At 41.2% G+C, this 22,781-nt stretch overlaps 3 protein-coding genes across 5 annotated transcripts; 1 reads left to right on the top strand and 2 right to left on the bottom strand.

Annotated features, from left to right (window-relative positions):
- Positions 1 to 60: 60 nt before the first annotated feature.
- LOC120447897 (inositol oxygenase) lies at positions 61 to 1,481 on the bottom strand. The gene is made up of 4 exons (XM_039629539.2): positions 1,324 to 1,481; positions 1,088 to 1,262; positions 349 to 925; positions 61 to 291 (listed from the first exon to the last, which is right to left on the bottom strand). Exons 1-4 carry the CDS (start codon positions 1,339 to 1,341, stop codon positions 183 to 185), a joined length of 879 nt encoding a protein of 292 aa, XP_039485473.1. The 5' UTR covers positions 1,342 to 1,481; the 3' UTR covers positions 61 to 182.
- A 2,771-nt stretch (positions 1,482 to 4,252) lies between these two features.
- LOC120449332 (carbonic anhydrase 2) lies at positions 4,253 to 7,827 on the bottom strand. The gene is made up of 4 exons (XM_039631731.2): positions 7,469 to 7,827; positions 5,482 to 5,954; positions 5,191 to 5,418; positions 4,253 to 5,100 (listed from the first exon to the last, which is right to left on the bottom strand). The coding sequence occupies exons 1-4, from the start codon at positions 7,524 to 7,526 to the stop codon at positions 4,852 to 4,854; spliced, it is 1,008 nt and encodes a 335-aa protein (XP_039487665.1). The 5' UTR covers positions 7,527 to 7,827; the 3' UTR covers positions 4,253 to 4,851.
- Positions 7,828 to 10,997: 3,170 nt separating this feature from the next.
- On the top strand, positions 10,998 to 21,816 carry LOC120448413 (opsin, ultraviolet-sensitive). Of its 3 annotated transcripts, XM_039630412.1 has the most exons (5): positions 11,951 to 12,392; positions 18,555 to 18,795; positions 18,858 to 19,154; positions 19,740 to 20,065; positions 20,916 to 21,816. In XM_039630412.1, the coding sequence occupies exons 3-5, from the start codon at positions 18,913 to 18,915 to the stop codon at positions 21,812 to 21,814; spliced, it is 1,467 nt and encodes a 488-aa protein (XP_039486346.1). In that variant the 5' UTR covers positions 11,951 to 12,392; positions 18,555 to 18,795; positions 18,858 to 18,912; the 3' UTR covers positions 21,815 to 21,816. The 3 variants fall into 3 exon arrangements, with proteins under 3 accessions (XP_039486345.1, XP_039486346.1, XP_039486344.1); XM_039630411.1 differs by lacking the exon at positions 11,951 to 12,392 and adding an exon at positions 10,998 to 11,066 and having other exon boundaries at positions 18,555 to 19,154; XM_039630410.1 differs by having other exon boundaries at positions 18,555 to 19,154.
- The last annotated feature ends 965 nt before the right edge of the window (positions 21,817 to 22,781 follow it).

The raw sequence follows: 22,781 nt of genomic DNA, 5'->3' as shown, positions 1-22,781 counted from the left end.
TACCCATCAATCATGCCCAACCAAATTTGACCCAATAAAGAAAAGAGTTTTCTTTTCATATTACTTGGGTAGATATAGGGATATATATGGCGTATACACATTACATTATATTACAGATATAAATGTTGTCTTAAATATAAAATAGAACCATTTATAAAGCTTAAGGTTACTTGTAAGTACGCTTAGAACTCCAGAACCCCTGGTAAGTATTTGTCGATCAAGGTCTGGTAATATGGCCACAAGGCCTCAATATCCGGAACCACCTCGCTCTTGGTGTACAAATCATAGCGACTGCAAGAAGGAATGATTATGAACTGGACCAAATATTAGTGTTTAAAATGAACTCACTTGAAGATGAGCACCCACTTCTTGGTCTCCGCATCCTGGGGAGCCTCCAGGTGCTTGTAGTCGCCGCCATTGTGCCAGGGATAAAACGAATGGAACCGAATGATGTTGCATGCCACATGGGGCAGCTTGGTCTTGTTGTGCTTCAGCACGTTATACATGTACTCATCGTGACCCCAGGACATCAGCAGGTTGTCCACGCCGCAGTTCGGCTTATAGATGCCCAGTTCGGTATTGTAGACGGGATTATCCCCATCGGGATTGCCCACGAAGCTCTCCTCCCGGTAAACAATGCTGTCGCCCCAACGGCAGCCCACGGCAAAGGTGTCGCCCACCACAGCCCACTGCGGCTCGCCGTAGAAGGCCATGATCTTGCCCAGATCGTGGATGAGCGCCGTGAGGTGCAGCCAATCGTGCTCCGGAAACTCGGCGCGTGCCCGCTCGGCGGCCTGGAAGGCGTGGATAATGTTGGGCAGATCCAGGTCGGGATCTGATTCGTCCACCAGATCGTTTAGCTTCTCCAGCGCTTCGCGCACAGTCATCTTAATCGTGTTGAACTTCAGCCAGTGCTCACGACGGCCTAATAATAAAATGAATCTTTTTAGTAAAATGGTTTTTCAATTGAAAATAACATTTATTAAATAGCTCCCATTGCTTACAAACCCTTTAGTACTTAGCTAATATAAATATATTTCTAAACTTATTTTAATCTTTATGATAGATTATAAGGAGCTTTACATACCCTTGACGAAATCCACAGTCTGGTTCAGATGCATCTGACGGTAAGTCTGGCGCACTCGTTCCTTCAGGGGATCGGTGGTGTCCACACTGTAGTCCCGGAATTTGGAGGGATTCTTGTCCGCAAATGTGGGCTCAGGACGCATTAGCTCCGAAGGATCCAAGAGTTGGACATGGTGCTAAGGATTAAATTCACGAATGAGCGACTGCAAAATGCTTATCGATGCCGAATTGTATTACCTCCGCAAGGATTCTCATTTTGAGTATTTAATTTGAATAGTAAATATAAAAAGAACTTGAGATAATATTTTTGGGTAGTAACCGCGCACTTGAGCGAACGAAACACTTTTGAATCGCTGGACGCAGAGGCCTCAGACTTTTATAGTCCGCCGACCATCGGAAATTCACAATCGCATTCCCTATAGTACACTCTCTTCTATTCTAAGTGTACTCGAAAATGATTTATAGTATGTTTCTTATTTTTCAAAACACGAGAGTCGCCTGCGCCGCTTCCCGTGCGGCCTCTCCCAATCATTATCAATATTACGTCGGAAACCGGGCTCAAATGATCTAACTACCATATAACACTTGGTTTTATTACCCCTTATCAGGAGCCTGGAACGCCTACACGACGCCAAACCAACTTATCTTGAACTGCATTACATTCTTGCTCCATTAATTCATAAAACTGGAAGCTGCACTTGACTGATAACATCGAAGGGGTGCCTACTGAAAAGTACCACAACGAATCTGCTCCACATCCTACATCTGCATCAAGTGCAAGGCCACGGCATTGAGTTACGAGTTACGAGATTGCAAAGGTCGTTGCACGAGGACTCTTGAATGTAGTGCTTTAAAATGTGGCAAATGATAAGAATATTAGCGGGCAGTGCGTTTCTCTAAGGTTACTGAAAAACATTTAGGACTTTCTGATTTATATCCTATCATTCTTAGTTTAAACTTCTTAGTTTTCCACCTACTTAAATGAAAGTGAGACCTAAGAATGCCTTATTTTACTTAATATAATTAACTAGACCAGTTGACTATAATATCAATTTTTTAATTAATAGATAAAATAGAAATACTATTATATATATTGTAGGGAAAACTTGTAGTCAAGGGAATAGAACTCGTATAATACCTTAAACTGATTCTGATAATACGGAATTGTTCCGATTGGTTTTCATGTGGGTAAGAGTCTATAGTTTACCTTCCCCCTTTTCTGTACTACTGTTACGCATTTGATTATAACTTTTGTAGTTGCCTGAAGTTCGAGTAATCTCGTTTCCCCACTGGATCAAAAGTCACGCCTTAAGCCCCCAAAAAATTCCTCCCAATGATCTGGGTCTAACCTTGAACAACCGCCAGGAAGGCGGACTAATCCATAGCCAAGAGCCAACGCTCCAGATCCAGCGATCATTCGAACGTCTAAAAGTAGCAACAAGTCGCCGCAATCTGGGTACACAGTCATCAAGCTGAAGCTTAATGTGCCATCAAGGGGGGGATTGCCTAAAGAAAAGTTATCAGTCGTCTACATGACGTCGATACGATCCCATCCGATTCGATCCGATCCGGACTCACACACGCCTCAAGTGCGAACTACAAGCTGAGATTTCACACTGCCCACGAAGGGGCGGACTGATCACGGCTAAACTTAGACGGGGATGGTGATGGGAATGGTGATGGGGATGGTGATTGGGATGGTGTTCCATATAGATGTGGAGCGGAGGGGCTTGTTCCAAGTTTCCCGAGGCGCAGTATCGCCGTTCGTCACCATCAAAGGTCAGGTTGTAACGATCGCTGTCAATAAACCTTATCACCTATCAGGGGAGCGCTTCAATTCGCTGAGAATATGTATTTTATACGTGGGGGGAGCTGGGCGGCAATGGAAAAGTTTCATAATATTTTTATTTCTCGCCAATGCTGGTGTCATCAATTGAGTAAAAACGTGCCGGCGAATGCAAATCACGGGCGGAGAGAGTTGAAAGTCAATAAATATTATTTATGGTATTGCTATTTTTGCATCGCATCTAGATAGAACTGCATTGTTTCCAAGTTATTATACCCGTCACTATCGTACCGTAGAGTTAAAGGGTATGCTCGATTCATTGATAAGTTTGTAACAAGTAGAAAAAAAGGGTTTTCCACCTCTTAAAGTATATATTTTATATATTATTGATCGGGATAATGAGACGAGTCTATTTATTATTTTTGCCTTGCACTCCTATTAACTGAGTAACGGGTATCTGATAGTCGAGGAACTCGGCCATAGCAGTCTCTCTTGTTTTCAATTTAAACCTAATTTCGCAGATCGATCACGTTCATAAACAACAATGATAAGCTCATTAAAAAGCCACAAAGTATTCTATAATTAGGCAGGGATCATACGTAAAGTTCGCAGGTTCAAAAGGACAAGGCTATTATGCATTTAATTGACCCGAATGACAAGCAATCCGTTTAAAAAAGTATAGAGTGCACTGCCTAAAAGATCCTGACTTTTTCCATTATCTAATGCTCTGTACTGTAGTTCACTTTAGGAAGGCGCCACGGTGCTTACTACGGCCTCCAGTAATTGTGAATAAATCATGTCTTCTTTCGCCAGACGAACTCTTCGACTTGAATACAAAAGTTGATATTTCGCTGATAGATTTCGGCACATGCTTGCAATAATTCATTGGTCTTCAGCTGACAGGTGGGGTCAATAGGTCATCAGGCGGCACAAGACTCTCAGCCTGATGTGATTATTATGAATAATACGTCAGTTAAATCAAATACACAAGTAATTAAACAAGACTTGGCTTGTAAAGAAAGTCTGAGAAAGCAAGACTTTATCTAAAAATATTAAGCAAATGTTTTAAGGGTGAAGTATAATTCTAAACATTGCCGAAAAGTATACTTTATTTAGTTTTAGTTTGCGATTTCAAATAAAGTGCCAGCACATATAAGAATTTAAATTAACTTATCAGGCATCAAATGTAAGTATTTAGTTTCAAAAGTCACTTTACAACCGTATTAAATACTAATACATTTTTTGTATTAATACGGAATATTTAAATAAGACACATGTTAACTAATGAATGAATACCTCATTGCCCAGCTCCAAAAAAACTTACTTTTTTTTTAACAGTGCTTTAATGAGATGCTGAATATTCCACAACGCAAGCATAAATGATTTAATCATTACAGTTTATTACGAGTTTATGTTTACAAAACTTAAGCCTAAGGTATACGAATAAAAAGCTCTGCTTGTGCCAAGCATTTAAAATCACAATGTGCAATGGCGAGGATATCCAGGGGGTTCCCCTCGCACTGGCGGGCCTCTTTGGACGGATGGGGGATACGGATACGGAAACGGCTACGAGTACGGCTACGAGTACAGGAACGGGTACGGATACGGGATACGGGGTACGATTCGGTTGACAGTCGCTGTGCGAGGTGCTGCATAATTGATGAGTAAGGGTTCCGTGCCAGCTGAAGCTCCGCCCATTTCGGTTTTAATAATTTCGCCCACCGTCCGCCGTTTGCTGTTTGCTTGCCCTGATATACATATATATCTATATATATATACATACAAGTAAGTGTGTGTGAATGGATGTCCTGATGGCAGGAGAGTCCTTGCCGACGGAAATTACCGGGACTCGTGTTTGAACAACAAACAGCGACGGCGAACAAGAGCGGAAAATGTAAATTACAGCGCTTAATTGGACGCCTAAGCGCTTGCTAGGCATTTAACGATTTAGCCTTCGATTTACCACCGCAGAACTCTAATTAAAAACCCCTGAAAACGGAGGTCCTTGACAATGCGACGAGGACAACAAGGGGCAACAGCAATGCTGCGGCTTGGTGCCTCCACCTGCCAGCGGCATTTTCCGCATCGACGAGTGGAATCGAGCCCAAGTTGTGAATGGGAATTTCTATGTAGTTCTTGTACAAGGTGCGATCGTTCAGCGGCTGGATGGGTCGAAAATTGTTCTTCAGATGATCATCGTTGGCTGTCAGCAGACGGAAGGCATTTAACTGCGAAAAAGTATTAAATATCGAATTAATAACCAGATATTACTTTACTACCTGCTGGTATATCTGATATTCTATAAAGCAAATATTCACCTGCTTCTCCGTAATGTCAATGGGCGTGGTGAAATCAATCCAGGTGACTTCCTCACTGCAAGGTGGAGTGGTCAGCGAACCAGTGTAGCTAAAGTAGCTTTCCAGGGACTTCGAGATGTACTCTTCCAGTGGCAGTGGGTTGGTCATGTTTACGCTCTTGCCCTTGCGGTCAATCTGGGCGAGCAGGTTGGTGAAGCCCTCATAGCCACCAGTTGATTTGACGCCCACCTAATAGAATATATATGTATAAAGTTAGAATCTAGTTCTATAAACAGCAAGCTAAGTTCGCACCTGAAAGAAGAAGGCCATCACGGCGATGCCATGATCCTTGTCCAGGGCGCTGGCAAAGTCCGGATACTCCATATTCCTCAATACCACGTGCAGCTCGGCGGGATAGGCACGATTATTGATCAGATCCTCACTGCCAATCGTGTCGTTCTCGCCCCAGTGGAAGTGGAACTGCTCGAACTGGTAGCCCAAGGGAGTCTTCTCCGCCAGAGGACCACCACGCACACTGGGCATCTCGTCCTCGTTGTAAGTCATCTTCACCAGCACCGTGTGACCATTGTTCGTCATTTGCAGGTTCTGGGGCACCACCTTGAAGTTTAATAAAGTCAGCGGGGAAAACTTCTTCTCCACGGCGCTGACCAGGTCGATGTTAATGGGACTCTGGTGCTTTCCACTGCAGCGGGCGAAATCCTCGCTCCAGTGCTCTGGTCCATGTCTGCCCTCGTAGCCAAAATCTTGGGCCAAGATCAGTGAAGCTAAAATACAAATTTATATAGCATATAACGGCTTGAAATGGCAAATTCATCTCTACGAAACTGCGTCAAACAAATAAATATAAACTTCTTCAAGGGGGGCAAACAAATAGGGACAGAGTTAATCGACTTAGCCAGGTGCTAATTAAATGATAATGTCGGTGACATTTCGTGACATCGAGTGGGTGTGTAATCAGTGATACCTGTTTAGGCAATCTATCAGCTATTTTGGTCGCAGTGAAAGCTATAAATACGCGAATTGTATGTCCGATTCATTTTGCACATTTTATATTCATTGGCAAGCAGTTCAGACAGTTCTTAAATCAATACAGCCTTACTATAATTGCCCATTCAATTAGCAATAATCGGGTAGCAATTAAGCGTGTAAAGTTTATTTCAGTTTGCATAGAAAAGGGTACTTACAATCTGTAATTTGTAACAAATGCGTACAAAAACCGGCATTACTGGCCAATTTGTGGGCCACCAAAAATTATAATATATTTAGCAGAACACCTATACACAATTATCTCTTATTAACAAGTTGTCTAATTTTTGCCAAATTTACGTTAATTACGAAATAATTTCTATTAGCAGCGTTTTTAGTATGCTGCTCCCAACTAAACTCACAGCGTTGTTAAGCAAAGTGAATCTTAATAGGATAATTAAAATCCAAATCGAAAAAAATTCCCTTTTATTAGGCATTGTGATTGCTTAACGACAGGTATCATGTGGTCTGGTCATGTCTCATTCTGGCGATCATCGTGGACAATGGTGACGAATGCTCAAGAAACCCGTATGGCAGGTGGAAGGTTGAAGATCAGTCACGTGACCAACTCGTAAGCAGCTACAAATAAGTATCAAAATTCTACTCGAGAACTACTCTTGATCTCTGAAGATAGTGACATCGTAAAACCATAATTCTCCGATTTCCTTACGATCTGTTTTTATTGATTTATAACCAAGATAATTGAGCTGTTATAAAATGATAGTGGTTATTTAATCATTTGTGTCGATTTTATAACTTGTGATGGTTTTTATTTATATCTATTTGCAGAGAATAGTAGTCACTACTTAGAAATAAAATATAAATCATTAGTTACTCTTGTTTATCTAATTGTTATTCCTTTCTATTCAATTAATGTTCTATCTATTTTGTTTTAAAGTTGAATTCCATATGCTACTAAATTGCTTGATATAAAGGTTGCCTTTTGGTTTTCTCTCCAGGTAAAGTTGGCGAAATAAAACAAAAAAAAAACACTTGAAAAGGGGTTAAATCAAATAAGAGCGTTTTAATTTCCTTGAAGTGCAACAAAGTCCTGGCAATTGTTTAAATATTTGCTGCACTTAGTCGAGTAAACACTTTGCGACCGAGATGATAGCACACAAAGAGCTTAATTGCAATCCCCGTATCTTGGTTAACGCACTTTTGTCAACAGTTGCCCATTATCGGGTTACACCTTTGTATATCTGTATATACATAAAGACACATATAACATATAGCATATAGTGTAGCTCACCACAAATCAAGATCGGAGCAATGACAATTGCGAACGGGGTGTTGCGACACCTCCTCATGGTTTCACTTTGCCTCGGACTCACACCACACACACTTTCCCGGAACACACTTGCCCTTATCTGAATTGGGAATTACTGGGCACTGTCACCAGTCGCGACTAATTTACGAACTGTTACTATTCGCGGCACTGGGGCACACAAATCTAGTGGCTTTCGAAAGTTATTTAAGCTATTTAGCTTTTCCGACTCAAAACCGAAACCCAATGACAGTGGAACACTGTCTTACTCTCCGATTTCCGAATTCCGAGTACCGAGTACAGAGCTTACCCGCCGAACGCGGTCACACAACTGCGGTTAGGGAAGCGGCGACACCGCCACTTATATAGCCTCGTCGAGGGTTTGTGGTGCTTCTGTGTTATTTTCCGTTTTTTTTTTTTTATTTTTGTAGCTGCCAATCGAGTTGGAGCCCGGTGGTCGGAACTTTCCTATCCACTAGAGAACTGGAGAAGCGACCAATTTGGGCGCCAAGCCAAGACACCAAAACTCTAGCCACATTCCGGTGTCGATGGGAATTTAAAAGGTTAACCATCCGGATGACTTTAGGTTGCCCTAACCTTGCCATTCAATCGAGGCATTTGGGTTACTTGACTTGCTGGTGAAAATATTCCACTCAACTGGATTCTACAAAGGGTACGGCACTGTTTTGAGTGAATTCTTACCTCAAAAATCGCCCAGTAATGAGTTTTTACTATCCATGTCTTATAATAACAAACTGTTTATTGTTTATTGCTGCACTGTTTAATTAACAGTACTGCAATTAATAGTGTCTGAGTTGCCTCTTAAGTGCTTCACTTAAACTATAAACTTACAACTATAAAGTTTTCCAGCGCTATAAAATTAAAAGCGCTATTGCTGTCATTAAAAAATCATTGGGTAGAAGCGTATTAACCTGTTTACTAAAATAATTTATACAAATATCTTGCACTACATTGTAATCATAGGTCATTGACATTTTTTTTAGGTTTTTATAATGTTTGTAAAATTTCTTAAAGCTGTTCCTAGTGGGCTATCCGCTGGTGTACTACTACACTATCGCCGTAAGCTTTTGAAGTTTCCGTTAGTTTAGTTCAACCTTATGTCACAGTGTCTCTTTGATAGCTTCTATATGCCGGTGAATCTGAAACCAGAGGTAGCACAGGGTATGCACGATTCGGGAGCATGATTCGAAAAACAGCGGTTCATTTATAGCCGAATGAGTAATACTGTGCGTGCCGGACTTAACCGTCGATGAGTAACTGCAGAATTAGATGACTGCGATAAAGATGGTAATCCAATGCGGGGAAGACCGAATGACGAGAGTGGAAAGTCAATTTTCGATTGTTCGAGTGACTCTTCGAGTCGAAGGCACTCGAATGGGAGACTTGAGTCTTGACTTGAGGAGGTTACAAAACCATGAAACCTCCACCTCCAGATGATCGACAGTTCAGAGGAGTATTGTTCATATGGGGACCGGTGAAAAGTGAAATGTGAGGGTTTGTAGGGCTTATCTCCATATCTGTGCGATACTTAGGCTGATTGCTTTGCTGTTTATCTTTGCATCACATGTCGCAGCCACAAATCGCAGGGCAATGCAAATGCACCGGGCACATTAAATGCCATTACTATTGCATGCTAATCGCATTGTGCAGCCTGTGTGTGCGTAACCATTTCCCCAGACTTCGATACCCATCGCTTGTCACTCGAATACCTCAAATGGATCAATATTTGTTACTACTAATAGATTAACGCAACGCTATTACATTAATTTGGGTTCGAAAAACAAACAGAGATGGCTCTTTCCGGTTTTTAAGCTTGTCTAAATGTGCTCATATCTCAGCTCAATTCGATGGGCAAACCCAACTAGTCAATCAGATTCGGTCTTAACAAAGGAATTCTTGTTGTCTTTATGTCATGTTAATAATATTCAAATTATTTGCACATTTAATGCGTCATTTCGTTTCACTTAACTGGTGGTGATAACATCAAAGGAAATGATACGTAACAGTTTTTTGTTTAAACAATTAGTTATGTTATGTATGGGGAAATAATGGGGATTTAATTGAATGCAAAAAGTGTAATACAATTAAGAATTGTCAGTTAATGAATGCACTGCAATGCCATGCGAATAGATCAATAAAACAATTAATTAACCCTAGCAAGCAGATAATCCAACAGAATATTAATACGACTGCTACTTATTTTCTACACTTTTTTGGTAGCTTTTTTTTTTTTGGGCCACTGAATGACTGACTGACTCATCGCGCAAAGTTTGGCTTTGGCAATGGAAATTTTTCACCTCGGCTTTGGCTGGGCTGTTAAGCATTTTGCATTGTCGTTCAGCTGGGCAAACCAAAACGAGGCTCGAGCAGCCAGGTGAGGCGTGTATTAAAACGACCTCCGTGATATGTCAAGCGGGCACATAAATGTCTGGTTCCACGAGCAGCAGTCTCAAATCTGAAATCTAAAATCTGGAAAACTTGCGCATAGAACACTTACGCTTACGCTTACACTTACACTTACGCTTATGGGTATGTCCATGTCCGCTTTATAATAGACTCTTTTGTATTTGCATTTTTTGTAGCAGTCACTAATTACTCTGCTCGGGTTTTTGGCGGAGCAAAGGGGAATCAACATCTGAAACGGAGAAATAGTAAGTGCTTTTTGCTTTGCTTTGCGTTAAATCGCAAAACTGAAAGATATACAAAAATATGTTTATTTGTGAGTACCAGCAGCCGGCGGCGAATGCGTAAATGTCGTATAATTTAGTGCCACAAAGCAAAACTTTTAATATCCAACCCGGAAAGTCAGCCTGCAAAGTTCGGTGGGTTGCACAAGCCCTATGTAAAAGGAAATGTCTGCGTCTAAAGCCGTTTCTACTTCCCCTCTTTTGGCGGAATGTCACAAATGTTATCTTGTTTATAAAGCGGTCATAGTAAAAGAATAGTAAAAGAATATTGCACTTGTACATATACATATGTGTGCATTTTTAAAAAGGACCTGTGGACCTCATATTCTATCATAAAAATCATTTTAAACGTGCAAGAGTATCAAAATATTCCTTTGACAAGTAGCTAAGTCGAGCCCTCCATTTTGGCCAAGTTAATGCAACAAAAAAACAAGGAAAATTAAAAAATCGGCAGCATTGTAAAGGTAACCCCGAAGCATTATCCGTAATTGTGGCCATGTCCGCCGTAGGTCAGACTACTTAAAATCACAACGGTTGTTGGACGGGTCAAAAAGCTGGCTGCAAACAGTCAGGCCATCAGTAGTCACATCAATAATCATTAGACTTGGACTCGTTGGCAGTTGCCAGGGGGGAAGGGGACGGGCAAATGGGTGGGGGAAATTGTATTTATTTTTAATTAAAGTGCAACTGCCGACCGACTGCGGCTGGCTTTGCTCAATTTACGGGGTTTGCTCTCAAATACTCGTAGTTCATGACGATGGCAAACCAGAAACCAGAAAACCAGAAAAATGCCGCCAGTTTGTCATCGCCGCTCGAACTCAACAATTTTGTACCGCAGTCAAGCGCATAAATTCCTCGAAAAACAATAAGCCAAGGTGTTTATGGGTTTAATAATACTGTGTAATTATTATTTGTGATTTATGTGTGGGAAATCGGTTATTGTTGAATTTGAGTCTACCATTAAAGTAATGGTCACAGTTTTTTGTTTAATAGTATATCAGTTCCAATAATTTTCTGAAGGATGTTTAAGTTAACTAACTCTCATTGAAATCACTGCGTAACCTATAATACCTTATATGTCATAATTATAAGTCAGCAAAATAGAAAAGCTTTAATCAAAATTTCTCACAAGTTAACCTTGTAATGGTGGTACGCCTAACTGATACCCCTTATGTTACCATAGCCAGGCCTAAATTCCTTTTTCTAACACCGCATCATCAAAATGGCATTCGGTCATATTAAAATAGAATCGGCAATCTATAGGGCTGCGGCTTCTTTGACACGCACAGGTGATGCTCAGCAGCCCATATGGATTTATCAATGAACACCACCACCCACTACCCACACCTGACCCACCCACAACCAATGGCCAGCACCAGCCGAGAACTCGCCGAAGCCAATGAATGGCCGGCAAACCCAGGAACAGCCACTATTATCTCGGGAGCGTTCTTCGTCTGCCGAGTTCAAGAACAACATACACAAGTGGCCGTAATGAAATGTGAATAGCCTTGGCAAAGCCAACTTATGATGCTGGGTATCGTGAAAAACCGCATAGTGCACTACGTTTAAGAGCGGGCCAAAAAGTACCAGCTCTTGGGCTTCGCTGCTCGCTCGGTGCGCTCTCTTTGGCATCCTCGGGTCGGAAAAAGGATGCCGACAAGCAACAATTTTCATTGATAAAAACACCAGCTGCTGGGTCTTGAAACTCAGTCGCACGCGAGTCCTCAGTCAGTCAGTTTCGAGCTCTGGGATGCCACGGATGCCTTAAGTGCCCGAGCTGTTTGGCGCTTTTATCAGAAATCGCGTATACGCCGCGTGGTACCAAGTAATAACTTGACCAAAGCCACTAAGTCGTCAAAGGAACGGCTTAAAACGCTGCTTACATCTTTACTAATTTTTAACTTTTCCGGATAATCGGGGGAAATTGAGCTAAAGTTTTGTGTCCGGTTGGCGCCAGTTGGTGGCCATTGGTGCTGACCAACTTTTGGACTCGAACGATGACAAACTGAAAAGTAAACTTTGTAAAGATTCAGCTCCTTACAAAAATTCAAGTGTATCTGCGAAAAATAAAAGATTTTGAATCCAAAAAGGACAGAGTTCTGTGGAAAAGTTGCAGTTGCAATGCAACGCACAATGGAAAATCAGCAAAGTGACCTCCAAGTGTACGAAAACAGAAAATAACTCAATAATCATCGCTGCAGGTGAGCAGAGCCACTTTTTACAAAAACTTTTTACCATACTTCTGTAAACGATTTGTGCCCTTTGGCAATTCCTGTTTGACTTGGAATATGATGAACTTTATTTACTCGGCAACAAAGCGATTGTTTATTCTTGCCTCAACATCGGGAATCAATCAGCCAACTCAGCGACTATTAACTCACCAAGTGTATTGATTAATCTGATTTGATGAGAGTTGTAAATTAAAATTTCTTTTGCCAGCGATTCACAAAGTTACGTTCTATCAAAAGCAGAGCACACACAAAGTTGTAATCATTGAAGCGTACTATATTCTATAGCTATGAATTTTAATATCAAATACATTTACTTCGCCTTTAATAAAATTCCCTGTAATGTAATTCCTTGAAAAGAGATTTCATCAAATTTACCATTTTCACTTTCTTAGAGATTGAAGCTTATCCCTTTATTGAAACACTTTCCTTGTCACCTAGAAGACCAATTAAATAAAAGTAATGCCTCGGTAATTGTTTGTAAGCTATAAGGCCAGATTTCTGTGTGCATATTTCGTTGTTAATTTGATTGAGGTCTGCTGAAGAGGGTCCTATTTTTATAAGCCAAAGAATAAATTCAAGCAAAACACTTGAGGGCGGCCTCAGTCGGCGATAAGCGGCTTTTGCTAATGGCAAATAAGTGGAATGCCTGGGAATTAGTTGACAAGTGGACTGGCTACTGGCTGCTCGCTGCTGGCTGCTCTCTTCCTGGCCAACCTGGGTCCTTTCGGCTGATTCGCTTTTGGCTCTGTGTGGCCCAGCTCCTCAGCCTTTGTTAGGCTGACACACCTGAGTGGCGCTGTTCCATACAAGGCACTTTCCCAAACAAATGGAAGCCGGCAGCATCTCGCATTTGGTTGCCCCAAACGTAACGTAGCCTTAAGCCCCATGAAGTGGTCTTCTTCCTCAGTGGACGTCAGCCGCATTTCTTGGGGGCGCTCTTCTCGAGCAGCTGACCTCCGAGATGGCCTCTTTGGATGTCTTGGAGATATGCAGCTCATCCCTGCCTCACCTCGTACTGCCATTCCATTTCATTTCCCTTGCCAACATGCCCGTATGCAACATCCGTAAGTGCTCTTGACTGTTCTTGCCCACATTCCGGCCACTGCACCGACTGATGGTTGATGGAGAACCGTTCTCCTCCGGTTAGTGTTCGTCTTGGTGTTGGTAATGGTCTTAGTCTTGGTCTTGGTCCTGTTCACAATGGGAATTCGCTGCGTAAAGGCGCCGTGGCTTTGGCTTTATTCAGGCCAGATTGGATACTTGACATGCTCTAATGCGGCACAGATCTCAGTTTGTGCAACGTGCAACGTCCCTATCTCAGTTACATGCATTAGCATTCATCGCCGCTACACAGAGCAAAAAAAGGTACTACTTATTGGTAGGTCTCTGAACTTAGTACTGTAACATGATATACCTTCGAATAAATGCATTGTAGCAATGATACTATATTTTAGTTGTTGCTTATTTCAATATTATAATAAACTGTAGGAATATAACATGTGGTATATATTTAAACATAACTCAGAGTTACACATTAATAAAGTCAAATTTGTGTTTATCCATCTGACGTGTTGGCTGATATCATAAATTCAATTTCGAGAATGACAGGTCATTAAAATGTTTTCAGCTACACTGTTAAATATTTAGGTAACAAAAAATAATATGATAGTATAGTAAGATTAAGAATTTGCAATAAGCTGGTATCAAATGGATTGTAAAGAAACGAATATTCTTGTTTTTAATTTTGAAAAACTGCGTGGTGTTTCTGATTACCCATCGCCGAATTTTGCAATCCTTCAAATTGAAATGTCCTTTGGGATTTCTGAAATTTTCAAAACGCCCCCCTTTTTGCTTCCTGCATGTTTAGGCTGAGAAGAGCCTGTTGATGATGGCGGCCTGGTGGAACTTTCTGTTTTGTCACAGCCTTGGGCCGCTGGCTCTACATTTGGTGGAAAAACGAGACCAGCCGAGCACGTGCGGCGCACGGGGAGAGGGGTGAGGGTGAAGGGGTGAAGGTGTTGTGGGGTGGACTAAGGACTAAGGATGTGGCAGGACGAAAGCGCTGAGTGCAGATGAGGACTGCAATAAGCTGCCGTACATAAGTGAAAATTGTGAAATGAAAACTTGCGCGAGCATAAATCAATACACCAAGGGAAATCATGCACTCCCATGGCAGACAGAAAAAAAAATAAATATCAGCTGGGAAATGTGTTTTCTACTCGGGTTTAGCTGCTCTTAAAGCCCGGATATCGAGCACTTCTATTTCATGTTCCCAATTCAGCTGCGAAATGTAACCCCTTCCGCTGGCGTTATCCTTTGAATGCTGGACACATTACCCATCTGATCAGGACACATGTGACGATTGCTTGCGTGGATTGGCTTTATTGAACCAACTCGGAAAAATTTGAATATAAAAGAATTCGACTTCGATTGCTAATGCCAGAGTATTAAGTACGTGATTTCGTGACTTTGCGACATTTCTTTTTAACGCAACATATTTCTGTATTAAATACATTTAAAATAGCACATATAACATCATTTTGGTTTCTTCATCGATATGAGGTCTTTAAACTTGCGAACTAACCAATTCCCCTAGACCTTAGTAAACCCATAGTAAGTTCCATATATGTATGTATGTATATAGTTATACTCTTTTTTACCCAAGTGCGAAATACATATTTAATAAAATAGCTTACACTTAATTAAATGCACTTGCTGTAAAAGATTCAGCTTTCAGCTTGTCTGGAGTTCGTTATATAAAAATTCAGAGAACACGGGCCCAAAAATGGCACTAATTAAAGCCCAAATGGTGAACTACTTTTCATGCATGTTTCATTTCATTTAAAATATGCAGCACACTCTCGTTTCTCAGCCGACTAAAAGCTGCAAATCTCGCAATGCCATTATTGTGGCAGCATCTTCCGGCGAATTAAGAACCCGCTTAAATTGAAACTTGATTTTAATAAATTGTTTTCATGCTCTTTCGCAGCAGTTGTTAGCGTTTTCCCGCCATTTCACCAAGTGGCTGGATAATTGTATCCGCGCAATCATCCCGCGGCTTCAATTGCCGCAGGCTAAAAAACAAACAGCAACGAACAGAACTGAGCACTTTAAGCCATTTGCAGTCGTAATTAAATTTTGAGAGCGGATGAAATTGTGGCGGCTAAATAAAAAGAACGAAATGCATTTGTGCAACCATTTGTGCAAAAGGAAAAAAATGCAAAATAGCGAAATAGCGAAAAATCGCGCATATCCGCTTTGTAAAAATACGAGTCTAAGTGATGGGTTCCGTTTTTGTTTAGTGGTGCTCAGTAGTGAATGGCCTTGTCGCATTTGGGGCTGATAGCGGGTGTAATGGGTATATGGGGTGGTATATATAGGATATATAGGGTGTTTGAATCGCAGAAGCCGTTAAGAGGACCAGGCCTAATCGAATGAATGTAGAATGGGCACAAACAAGTCACGCCTGCCTGCGCTTTTCATCAAAGAACGGCGAACAAGAGGCTTCCTAACAGCTCGCTCTCTGCTCAGCTGGGTCCTTTGAAGATCCTGAATGACACTCAATTGGCCTAATCGGTTCCTAAAAGGCATAGTACGAGCATGAATGCCATACGCTACGCTAATTTCGAATATAACTAAAAAGAGAAACGCGTTTGACATCATAATTGTATTTACCATTGGAAAGTTGTTTGTTAAGCATAAGTTTGAACCTTTCTAAATATAGTAGTACATCAATTGCACAGCAAATGGTCAAAACATCTCCACATTCAACAGGTTGTGCTCAGTTACTTAATCAATCCATTGGTGTTGAAAGTGAGTACTTAAAGTAGTATTCAAATGACGAGTGGCTCTAAAGCGGATAAGAGGATTTATATACAGCTATTGCTGAAAACTTGTGGTTTAACTAACGCAATGGTAAGGTAGTAACTGATATAATGTTTAATTACAAACATGATAATGAAATGAAAGAATACACAAAACAATTTTCTAATGAAAATTAAAATTGTGAATTTAAACGGGGTTTCACAGAAAAGGGATTTTACTGAATAAAAATAACTACGAAAATATACATGCTTGCCATCTATCAAAAGCCAAAAGCAAATGTGTTAATTAAATGTGTGTAACTTGTGGAATTTAGTAATAGCGCAAATAATCAAATAATTCTTGTAATATGATACCAGAATGATTGCAGGTAATATGCGTGTTATTAAAATCATAATTACGGCCATTCGGTTTGACGTTTCATGTGCTGGCCTTTGTTGATTTTATCCTGACAAAGGACTGGTAACCTGGCACTTGTAACGAGCATTCGAAGGCATCCTGTGACAATTTCAAATAAGCTGACACAACTGTGTAAGCCCGTTGGCTTCCAAACAAGCTGACAAACTTGCGCCGGAAAGGAAGCAACGTCCTATTTGCATGATTTATTGGCATTGGCCCCCAATTGAGAATGTGCCTGTTATTCGATATTCGACGAAATTTCATCGGCATTCAGTTGGAATGAAAGCCAAAACAAAGAGCACAGTGCTCCCTTTGTGGAAAGCCTCAGAGAAAAGACAATTTTAAATTGGCCAATTAGTGCTATTTAAATGGCAAGTTACGCCGTTTTCAAAGCGCCAACTATTTTGGTTTGAAGTTCCGCGAGTTGTAAATGTAATAAGCAAATTTCCCCGAGCCGCCATAGGTCACCCATACACCGAGTTCCTTTCCAGCTGCTCAAGTTCTGCTCCTTGGCAGCTGCACTTGTTGTTGCTGTTTGCAGGAAAGTTTCTGGCCAAGAATTTGTCTTTGGCCAAGTGCTGCTCACGCTCGGATTCTTTGGGCAAAAGTTGGTGTTTGAGTTTCGCAGCGGGTAAGCACTTGCGGCAGGTCTTCAGATTCTGCCTGGCTGGCGGGCTCACGTGGCCGCCTCCTAGTTATTTAATAAGCAATTAAGTTCCCTAATTAAATACATTCACCCAGAGATTTACATAATAAGTAATCTGCCCCGAGCGTCTTCCTTCACTGAGGCGTCAATTCAATTTGCAGACCGATTGCATTTCCGAAACTTGATTCGGTCGTTAACAAATCATGATGGCTTAAATGGTCAGTTTTGTGCATTGCACTTGGTATACACTAGAGATTAAAGAATCCCCAAGTTGTGGAAATATTTCTTTATCTCATACTGAAGACAGTACACACCTCTTTATACAAGTTATTTGGTATTATAAATAAACTAGTCGCCGACTTTGACTTAGATTATATAAGAGTTTGAACTCACTTGGCATCAAGGAATCCAATTTTCAGCAATTTTAAATATCCTCACATGGGAAGGGGAATCTGATTTCCTAGAATTAAAAAGGAATTGAAATTTAACATTTCCCCGTGCTCTTGTGTGATATGTTGACTGTATTTATGAAATTCCCTCTTACGTAATTTCCATTACCTAAAATTGAATTTCTATGGCTGTATTTGGTCGATGTAATAATGCTGAAATATATAGGAAATGTATATTTAACTCATATTTAATCAATATGCTGATGCTTCTAAGAAAATTCATTAGCTGTAGTTTAAAGAACGAAAAACTATTGCACATTAATGTTGCATTGAAATATGCAAGGCACCCAAAGAATTCACACACAACCACACTTGTTACATTTATCAGCAATTGAATTAATTTCAGGTTGTGGTTCAGCCGAGTTCGGTTGGCAAAATACATTATAAAGTTTATTAATCAGCAGAGAGCAGGGGCCAGAGAAAATATTAAGTTCGGCATTGTGTTAAACTTTAAGCGAATAGTTAACACAGTGTTATTGGTTTCCCGCTGCTTTTAATAACTTTCCTCATCCCCGATGCCCACACAACCTGAGTTATTTTCTCCGATGGTCTGCAAAAAAAAGTTTGGCTCAAGTTTATTGGTTTCACGCTGCTTTCATCAATTGCAGCTTTTGCGTGCTTCTCAAAAAAAAATTTCTACTCATTTATGGCATTTCTTAGTTACCAATAAATTCAAATTTAAGCTGGTTGAAAAATGGTTAGCCAAAGCCAAAATCCAACTTAAATTTATTACAAGAGGACAGCACAAACCGGAGACGGTTAATTCATTAGGAGCATCGATTAAGTCAACTGTCTTTTTATCTGTTCCACTTTTAGGGTCACCCGGTGGACAGCTAATTGCAGCTAACCCCATTGGCATTTAGCAAACGGAAAATGCTTCGTGACCGCTGCAACCACATTGCACCACCACCAGCATCAGAGCCACCACTACCACGGGAATCTGCACCGCTGCAGCTGAAGCTGAAACTGAATCAGAGTCTGCAACTGAAACTTAAGGCATCCCAGTGGCGGCGACACACGGAATCCTTGCCAAATGCGGCAGTCGAGGCGCTGGCAAGTAAATAAGCGTAATCCTTTGCGGGCACGTACCACCTCTACCAGCTCTACCGCCTTTGGTAGTTTGGAGTAGCTCGTAAATATTTGGCCGAGTCGCATCCAAAGCAGTCAGTCAGTCATGGAGGCCATCATCATGACGACCCTGCCCGCCCTGACAACGGATGCTGGTGACAACAGCAGCTTTTGGCTAACCGGCGCCCTCTCGCTCTCCGAGATGTTGGCCAACTCGAGCCACGGCCATTCCACTGGGAGCACATCCTCGACGGCTGGCAGCTCGGCCACGGAATCCTCCACGGTGAGTGTGGGCAAGGACCACGACGTAACCAAGCACGTGAATGACAGCGTTTCCACGGGTCTCAGGTGAGTGCTGTGCCTAGGCTCTTCCATTTCCAAGATAAACACACCATCATGGTCATGACACTTGGCTCAAGAAGTCATCGCGATAAGTTCGGCTTCATTTTCAGGGACCTGCATTCAACTAATGTGCTTAGCATTCCACTACTTAACTTTCATGTAGTGAAAGTAATCAGCTTACTTGGAACAGCAAAACAATCAATACAATCCATTGCAATGCGTAGTAAAACTGAATAGAAGAGGATCTTAAACTTGGATACAAAATTACTATGTATTTTGGTTTTTCAAGTGGCTCAGAACCTACAGTATAAAAAGAAACAGTTCTGAAGCAGTAAATAGATCTTAAACTATTTATTTATATTAATTTAATACTTAATGAATAAAATTGAAAATAAGTAACATTACTACAAGACGGAAAAATCAGATGACTTGAGCTTAAGTAAGTGGTTATGATCATAGGTTGATACACTTTTATAAACTTAGCCCAAAGCAATCAATACAAAACTGAGAATTCATTGATATTTTTTAATTCAATTAGTGACAGAGTGGTAAATTGAAATATCTGATTTTCCGATTTTCCAATTTCCCCAGCAATTACAGTAATTACCCCAGCTACATTCACTACAGGGACAAGTACGACCTGAGCTACATTGCCAAGGTGAATCCCTTTTGGCTGCAATTTGAGCCACCTAAGTCGAGCACCTTCCTCGTGATGGCCGCCCTGTACTTCCTGATTTCGGTGGTGGGATGTGTGGGCAATGCGTTCGTCATCTTTATGTTCGCCAACCGCAAATCTCTGCGGACTCCTGCCAATATCCTGGTAATGAATCTGGCCATCTGCGACTTTCTGATGCTCATCAAATGCCCGATTGCCATATACAATAACATCAAAGAGGGTCCGGCTCTGGGTGACATTGGTAAGTGTGTGGCTTACAAGTTTAAAACTTGGGTGAAAAACTTCCTAAATAAGTGCAATTTATTGGTCTGCATTTTATTGTGCCCTAAATGTCAATACTTGACTAACAAAAGCAATTTACATATGTACATAGTTAGCTATGCTTATTAGCAGTACAAAACAGTCTTTTTTTTAGATGTCAGGCTATTTTTGGCCAAGTAATGGCGAAAACGCCAATTGAAAACATCACTTTTTGTGCAAAAAAAATTTTTTTTTTTTTTAATAAAAAATAATCTTTTTTTTTTTATAGCAGTAAAAATAGTTGTCCAAATGTGGAATGCCATACCTCGTTGAATTCGTAACAAAATTCCCTATCGATCCATGTACATACATTGAAATGCTAATTTTTTGCCATATTTTGCAAATTTTGATGATGGTACCCCTTATCAAAAAGACGAAAATTTGTTAAATTTTTTTTTTCGAAAATCAAAAAAGTTCGGATAGATATAGTTTTCTATGTTTTTAAGCAGCACAATACAGTCTTTATTTTAGCTATGCGTCCATTTTTGGCCTAGTTATGGCGAAAACGCCGATTGAAAATACATATAATATTAAACCTACCAAATTCAGAGGAGCTTTGACTGATTTTAGCTGTTTCTTGTAGAAATTCGATACTATATTTGTGCGATTTTCATAAATAACAGAAGGCAATCAAATGAATTTAAATTAAGCAATAAAAGTTCAATTTGTAACCTACACTTCTTACAAATATTCCTGAATGTAAAGGATATTAACATTTCAGCGAGCTTTTTGTTTGCCCTAAAACCACAACGTGAGGTTAATTAACAATCCCACCGACTTTCCGCCCACAGCCTGTCGCCTCTATGGATTCGTGGGTGGTCTAAGTGGCACCTGTGCCATCGGCACCCTCACCGCCATCGCCCTGGATCGCTACAATGTGGTGGTGCATCCACTGCAGCCGCTGCGACGCTGTTCCCGCCTGCGATCCTACCTGATTATCCTGCTGATCTGGTGCTACAGCTTCCTGTTCGCTGTGATGCCGGCCCTGGACATCGGACTATCTGTATATGTTCCCGAGGGATTCCTCACCACCTGCAGCTTCGATTACCTGAACAAGGAGACTCCAGCCCGCATTTTCATGGCCCTGTTCTTCGTGGCGGCCTACTGCATCCCACTGACCTCCATTGTGTACTCCTACTTTTACATACTAAAGGTGGTCTTCACGGCGAGTCGGATTCAATCGAACAAGGACAAGGCCAAGACGGAACAGAAGTTGGCCTTCATTGTGGCGGCGATTATTGGTTTGTGGTTTCTGGCCTGGTCACCGTACGCCATCGTTGCCATGATGGGTGTCTTCGGCCTGGAGAGGCACATAACGCCCCTGGGATCGATGATACCCGCGCTCTTCTGCAAGACAGCTGCCTGCGTGGATCCCTACTTGTATGCGGCCACCCATCCGCGGTTTCGCGTCGAGGTGAGAATGCTCTTCTACGGACGCGGAGTGCTGCGCAGAGTCTCCACCACCAGGTCATCGTACATGACCCGATCCCGATCGTCGTTCACCCATCGCTTGAGGACGAGCACCACTGGCGATGGTGGAATGGGCATGGGTGATCACCGCATGGAGAACTACCTGATGAACAACAACCTGATGATGGTGCCCGAGGAGACGGAGGAGAACGAGGAGATCGTCGTGGTGGCCGAGATCAACAATTCGGTTAGCAGCGTCATGGAGCAGAGTAAGTTCTGAAGGATGTCATCTGCCCTGAATGCACTTATCCCAGTAAAGAGAGCTAAAAACCCATTCATACTCCTGTAAATCTGTTTTAAACCTAACAACATAACCATTTTTAATTAGTTTTAAGTTTAGAGCAGACGTGTTTTATATAATTTGAAAAGGAGTCAAACTTATGACCACGATGATAGGTAGATACTTTAAAAACTATGCCGCACTGAAGAAAACCCGAAACTCGCCTGTTTAATTTCCATTTTCCCGAATGAAAACCTTTCCTACCACAATAAGTAAAGTATTCACTGTTAATTGAAATTGCAAGGCATATCAATTGGGAGCTATCTATAATCATAGATTGAATGCATCCACTCAAGTTTCATTGTCGGACTAAACTAATTTGTATGTAGAAATAATAGACCGAACTGAAATCAGCGAAAGCAGCTAAATAATCTCGCTCAGCAATGATATGTACTATATATGCCGATGGCATTGTCCGTCGCACTGAATGCAATGTCATTGATGGACCTACAATTGAAATGAAAATAATACCAATAATAATAATAAATAGAAATGAAGCAGGGAAACTGGTAAGGCACAACGACGACAGTGGTGATAGTAAACATATTTAATGAGCTTATGTGATGTTCAGACGCGCGGGGGGGAGTAGGCGATCGGACAGGGAATGGATTACTTAGTCGATATATACACATAAATGTATAAGACATCCGCATAGAAGGCCCATTACAGAGGCAAGGCCGAAATTAGTACAAAGAAAGGGTGGCGTGGGTAGGGGCGAATTGGAAATTCAATAGGCAGATTATACATAATTTCAGGGAAAGTCACTCGGACCTAAGGTCAAGCCGTGTTATTGCATGTTAACAGGCAGATGTGCAGATTGTTTGCATCGTAGTTTAGTATTGGGATAAGTCACAATCACAGCAGCCTGCGGACTTCTTGTATTTCTGAAATTGCTTTGTATTGTGAT

Source organism: Drosophila santomea, chromosome 3L (assembly GCF_016746245.2).
Source record: "Drosophila santomea strain STO CAGO 1482 chromosome 3L, Prin_Dsan_1.1, whole genome shotgun sequence".
NCBI lineage: Eukaryota > Metazoa > Arthropoda > Insecta > Diptera > Drosophilidae > Drosophila > Drosophila santomea.
Note: the sequence above shows the minus strand (reverse complement) of the source record. Positions and strands in the feature narration are given on the sequence as shown.

Bases quoted from the DNA above. Each gene is read 5' to 3' on its own strand.
- LOC120447897 (XM_039629539.2), bottom strand. The intron at 926-1,087 runs GTATGTAAAGCT...TTTTATTATTAG, and splicing joins GACTGTGGATTTCGTCAAGG to GCCGTCGTGAGCACTGGCTG. The intron at 292-348 runs GTGAGTTCATTT...TCCTTCTTGCAG, and splicing joins AAGTGGGTGCTCATCTTCAA to TCGCTATGATTTGTACACCA.
- LOC120449332 (XM_039631731.2), bottom strand. From the start codon at position 7,526: ATGAGGAGGTGTCGCAACACCCCGTTCGCAATTGTCATTGCTCCGATC. The intron at 5,419-5,481 runs GTGCGAACTTAG...ATATTCTATTAG, and splicing joins TGATGGCCTTCTTCTTTCAG to GTGGGCGTCAAATCAACTGG. The intron at 5,101-5,190 runs GTGAATATTTGC...ACTTTTTCGCAG, and splicing joins TTGACATTACGGAGAAGCAG to TTAAATGCCTTCCGTCTGCT.
- LOC120448413 (XM_039630411.1), top strand. From the start codon at position 18,913: ATGGAGGCCATCATCATGACGACCCTGCCCGCCCTGACAACGGATGCT. The intron at 19,155-19,739 runs GTGAGTGCTGTG...CAATTTCCCCAG, and splicing joins AGCGTTTCCACGGGTCTCAG to CAATTACAGTAATTACCCCA. The intron at 20,066-20,915 runs GTAAGTGTGTGG...TTCCGCCCACAG, and splicing joins TCCGGCTCTGGGTGACATTG to CCTGTCGCCTCTATGGATTC.